The following is a 5813-nucleotide window of genomic DNA, read 5'->3' on the forward strand; positions in this document are numbered from 1 at the left end:
AGTTGAATTGTAATTCAAATATATCGATCAATTAATATCAATTTGTTTCAATCTATTTAGTTGAATTCAAAATTTTAAAATTATTTGAATTTAATAAATTGAAATAATTATGATTTAAAATAAAAATAAATAAATTAATAAAAGTTTCTCATTCGATATCCATGATTTTAATTAACCGAAATTTTGCTGAAGGGGACGGTAATGATCGATAAATATGTTATCTATGTGGGTCCATTATATATTGCGTTTACGCAGTGCAACGCGCAGCTTTGCAATGGCGTCCGCCGTCATGTTATCCTGTTTCCTCTTCTTCCTCCTCTGCACTTCACACGCAGCAAATCATCAACAAACCAACTTCCTCAATTGCTTTCTTGAAGCAACCGGAGGATCTTCCTCATCTCCTTCGAAGATTTACACTCCCAACACCACCTCCTTCTCCACCCTCTTCCGCTCCTCCATCCAAAACCTCCGGTTTCTCTCCTCCGGCGCAGAGACTCCCTCCTTCATCATCCTCCCTTCCGTCGATAACGACGCCCAGGCTGCAGTCGTCTGCGGCCGCCGTCACGGCATCCGCCTCCGAGTCCGGAGCGGCGGCCATGACTACGAAGGCCTCTCCTACGTCTCCTTCTCCAGTACTGATGGCCCGTTTGCCGTCGTCGACCTCTCTGGCCTTCGCTCCATCAAGGTAGACCCTGCAGCCCGCGTCGCCTGGGTCGGCGCTGGCGCCACAGTCGGCGAGGTGTACTACCACGTGGCCGCCGCCAGCCCCACCGCCGCGTTCCCTGCCGGCATCTGCTCCACGGTCGGTATCGGCGGGCAGTTCAGCGGCGGCGGCATCGGGTCGCTGCAGAGGAAGTACGGAGTCTCCGCCGACAACATCGTGGATGCCAAGCTGGTCAACGCCGAGGGGGAGCTGTTGACCAGAGAGACCATGGAGGAAGACTTGTTTTGGGCGATAAGAGGCGGCGGCGCGGCGAACTTCGGCGTCGTCGTGGCCTACAAGTTGCTACTCGTCCCGGTGCCACCCAAAGTGACTGTGTTCTCCGTGACCAGAACGCTGGGTCAGGGTGCCACGAGGTTGCTGCATTCATGGCAGAGCATCGCACCGCGGCTCGCCGACGATCTATGGATCAGGGCCTTGGTGAGGGCGGTCGGAGAGGCGCCGGTGAACCGCACGATCCAGGCCACATTCCAAGGTCTGTTCCTGGGGACGCGTCGCGCTACCCTTGCGGCCATCAAGAAGAGCTTCCCTGAGCTGCGCGTGAGGGCCGAGGACTGCAACAAGCTGAGTTGGGTGGAGACGAATCTCTACCTCGATGGCCGTGCATTTAATAATACCAGCGTGCTGTTGGACCGGCGGCAGGTGTACAACATCTCCTTCAAGGCCAAGTCGGACTTCGTCAGGAAGCCCATCTCCGATAAAGCATGGGAAGGGATTTGGAAGGTTATGATGGAGGCCGAGGAGGAGCCTCTGGTGATGATACTTGAGCCGTGGGGTGGAAGGCTTTGGGAGATAGAGGACGATGCCATTGCTTTCCCTCACAGGAAGGGGAATTTGTATAATATTCAGTACATCATGGCGTGGTTAGAGACAGAGGCGGCAGCGTCGACGGAGAGGCACTTGACATGGATGAGGAGGCTCTACGACTACATGGCCCCACACGTGTCGACCAATCCGAGAGCTGCGTATCTTAACTACAAGGATATCGACTTGGGGAGCAGCAGAGAGGAGGGCAGGACGAGCTACAAGGAGGCAAGCGCTTGGGGAAGAAGATACTTCCTCCGCAACTTTGAGAAGCTCGCGAAAGTCAAGGCTCGAGTTGACCCGGAGAACTACTTCTGGAATGAACAAGGCATCCCTCCTTTTGCTGCTTGATGAATAAACAACTACTTATGCTTTGTATTTGAATGCATTTAATTACAGAAAAATACTTGAGAAGTCGTTTTAGATTACAAATGAGATCCACTGAAATTAATTTGAACAATCTGACAGACAACAAGTACATTCCAAGGGCTCGCTTTCAGGCACCACCACTTGTAGAGAGAGTAGTTTGAGGAAGCAACCTTGAATATGTGAACTTAAATTGACGTTGAATCCATGCCTGTGCAATGCCCTTATCTCCGCAAACAAATTGCTATCCAAACAAATTAATTTGGAAAAGTCAATATCAAACAATGGTTTAATTGTTGGCCTCTGTGACTCATTACTCTTTTTTCTTCAGCTGTACAAAGACAAATAGAAATGGTAAACTCAGGGATAAAGAAATTGAGGACAGATTTTAGAGTAGACATAGAACTTTCAAAGTTAAATTAATCCAAGGAAACGTATGCTATCTTACTTTTCTTCCTAATAAAATTAGACCAGCAATGAAATGAGAAAGAAGACCGACCAACTCCTGGAACCGATGGTCATTTACGATTTCAAAATTTTTAAAAGTATAGTCCACAAAGTTGACATCCTTGATGGAGAATTGAACATCTGAAAAAAAAAATCCTCGATATTAAGCAGATAAATCCGAGATCAATTCTCGATGAGTGTAAAATACTTTACTACTGATTATCTTAATTACTTTTTTTATATGCTATTATTATTGGATAAAACTCTCCATAATTTATCTCTTTTAAGAAAGTGAGGGGTCATCTTAGAGAAATCGTTTTATCTTTTACCAGATGAACATAACTTAAAAATAATAACAAAAACATAAAAACTACACTAATAGCATTCAATTTTTTAGGGTTTAATATATACATCGTAGCAACTATAATGTAAATATTTAATCTTAAATTTTAAGATATCATAATTTTTAATTTGAATTAAATCATTAAAATTTATTCAATTATCAGATGAGACCTATAACTGCTCAATTTTAGGTTAAAAACATAGTTTAAAATTTTTTCAACTACTCAAAATAATTTATCTTAAAAAAAACTTATGTTGTAGCCGTTATAATTTGGTAACTACTATAACAATATAGTAACTACAGTTTTGTAGTTACTATAATGTGCTTAATTTAACTAGAGATATAGGTAGGATAATAATTAAAAATAATATTTAAAGATAATTATATCATTTTATATACGGTAGAAGAGATCAGATCCCTTGGTCCACAAAAAAGTAGACCATGAAATAGATCACTTATAATTGTAGCCGAATTATGGTCACAATCTGACTACAATTGGTTGTGATCTCTCCTTGGATTCATCATCCCTATCAGGTTATAGTTTGAATCGGGACGGGTGGGCGAAAGCTGTCTCCTGCTCGACACCTACAGCCTGGCCACTTGTCCACCTCTGGCGGTTTCTGGACATCCGTCCTGATTCAAACTATAACTTGGAGGGATGGTAAATTCAAATATGATCATAACTAATTGAGGTTAGATCGCGATCATGATCTAATTATATCTAATTATGATTTATCCCCTAATATATGATGTCTTTTTGGAGATTAGTTTTAAAAAAACGTCCTTTTCACATTTACGATTTAGTATTTTAGTTTTTCATGTGAATACAACCACTTTATTTAATAAGATACGAATAACATTAAATTTTGATAAATAATTAGTGTTTTTTAAATATAAATATTTAATTTTTTGAATTGATTAATTTTGAGGATGATTAATAGCTCCATAAAAATTTTGCATCTGCTATAGGCGGATGGGCAAACATTACATGTCATTAATAAATTAAATGATCTTTTTAAAATCGTATTTTGAATAGCCTAGTCAACTATTTAATTTATAATAATATTTTGAATGACCAATTATTAAAAATATATATAATCTATCCCAACAACATACGCAATAATTACGTAGCCAATAATAATAATAATTTTAATTAATCTATCAGATTTTACGAAAATTTTGATCATCATAATAAATCAAAAAGTACATGGTGATAAATTCAGAAACACAGCGTTTTTTATACCCAATATCTTTTGTTTTTGTCCCTTATTTAGAAAAAAATTCCTATAAATATCCATGTCAACGTCAAATACACGTGTTTTGCCAAAATCAAAGTTACGTATCTTAACAATATTTTTTTGTAAACTATTTACGTATTCTATATGCTTAAGACAATAAATATAATAAATTAGTATATAGATATTACATGAAACATTTACATATTTTACCTAAAAAAAGAAGATATTTGGGCATTGGCATGTATAAATTTTATAACACCCCAATGATGTTATAAACTTATAATCAATGTTGATAAGTATTATAATAAATTAATAACGTTCAATTGTTTAAACTTTATTAATGAGCGATTTTATAAAAAAATCATAAAATAAGAAAATAATTTTTATTTATAAGCAATAAAAATAAATAAGTAGATAGTGAGAATCCAGTGTTAATATTAAAATAAAAATGAGTGTGCTAATAAAAAATATTAATATAATAAATATTTGATATGTTTTTTTAAAATATGTAGTATATTTACCTATTTTACCTTAAAAAAAGATATTAGGCCATTGGCATGTATGAATTTTATAACACCTGAATGATGTTATAATCAATGTTGATGAGTATTATAATAATTATAAATTAATAAGGTTCAATTATTTGAACATGGTTAATGAGTAGATTTTATAAAAAATAAATAAATTTTGGATATAAACAATAAAGATGAATAAATACATAGTAGAACCCATAAATAATCAATATTAATGTTAAAATGAATGTAAATGTATGTTAATGAAAAGAATGTGTTAATATAATAGGTATACAATATGTTATTTGAAGAAGTGGTATATATTAACATTCAAATTAATACAAATGCTGTTAAAATGAATGTAAATGTATGTTAATGAAAAGAATGTGTTAATATAATAGGTATGCAATATATTATTTGAAGAAGTGGTATATATTAACATTCAAATTAATACAAATGCTCTTAATGTATCAAAATAAGGTGAAGTATACTCTTACATGTATTAGGACATCCGTATTAATTTGAACATTAATATATGTCATCTTTTTAAATAACATGTTATATACCTATTATATTAACACCACTCTTTTATTAACATACGGTCGCATTTATTTTAATATTAATATTGATTATTTATTGACCTCACTATTCATTTATTCTTTTATATTCAAATTTTTTTAAATTTTTTTTTTATAAAATTCGCTCATTATCAATGTTTAAATTAGTTGAATATTGTTAATATGTGAATGTTATAACACTCATCCATATTAGTTTGTAAGACTATTTATAACGCTATTTATATGTTATAACACCTATGTGACAGCACTCATCCATATTAGTTATTTTTTTGGAATACTATTTATATGTTATAACACCTATGTATTAATATCAATATGATGCTCTTCATGTAAATTATGAAGCATTAAGAAATAATGAAAATTTGCATTCGATTATTAATTAATTCCAGAAAAGGCAAAAAAAAAAAAAGAAGAAAACTCTACATAATCCATATATTAATTAGTCTGTGAAGGTTAAACTGGACCTATTTATGTATTTTACTCTATCATATACCAACTTTATTTTTTTTCATACATCGCCTCCTACTTTTCAATTTACACAAAAGCATGGTAAAAGAATGCCACGGAATGTGCCTTATAATTTGATTTGCAAATGATATTGTGTATATTTGAATTATAAACAATAATCATTCATCATTTAGAGACATTTCGGTAATACTTTTAAAATAAGTGACAATTTAATAATTGTGAAACTAGATGGATCTTTTCAAAACGTAGGAGGAGGAGGAGGGTTTTTTTGGATAAATATTGCGTCTTCGATCTCTATATAGTGCCCTAGAGCGTGTTACGCAGAAGAACATGCAA

General features: G+C 34.9%; 1 protein-coding gene across 1 annotated transcript; it reads left to right on the forward strand.

Moving 5' to 3' along the window:
* The first annotated feature begins 248 nt into the window (after window positions 1–248).
* On the forward strand, window positions 249–1976 carry LOC122024553 (berberine bridge enzyme-like 26). Its single transcript, XM_042583210.1, has one exon. The coding sequence runs from the start codon at window positions 275–277 to the stop codon at window positions 1874–1876; it is 1602 nt and encodes a 533-aa protein (XP_042439144.1). The 5' UTR covers window positions 249–274; the 3' UTR covers window positions 1877–1976.
* Window positions 1977–5813: the final 3837 nt, after the last annotated feature.

This window comes from Zingiber officinale, chromosome 9B (assembly GCF_018446385.1).
Source record: "Zingiber officinale cultivar Zhangliang chromosome 9B, Zo_v1.1, whole genome shotgun sequence".
NCBI lineage: Eukaryota > Viridiplantae > Streptophyta > Magnoliopsida > Zingiberales > Zingiberaceae > Zingiber > Zingiber officinale.

Excerpts from the sequence above, each read along its gene's own strand:
- LOC122024553 (XM_042583210.1), top strand. The coding sequence starts at position 275 with ATGGCGTCCGCCGTCATGTTATCCTGTTTCCTCTTCTTCCTCCTCTGC.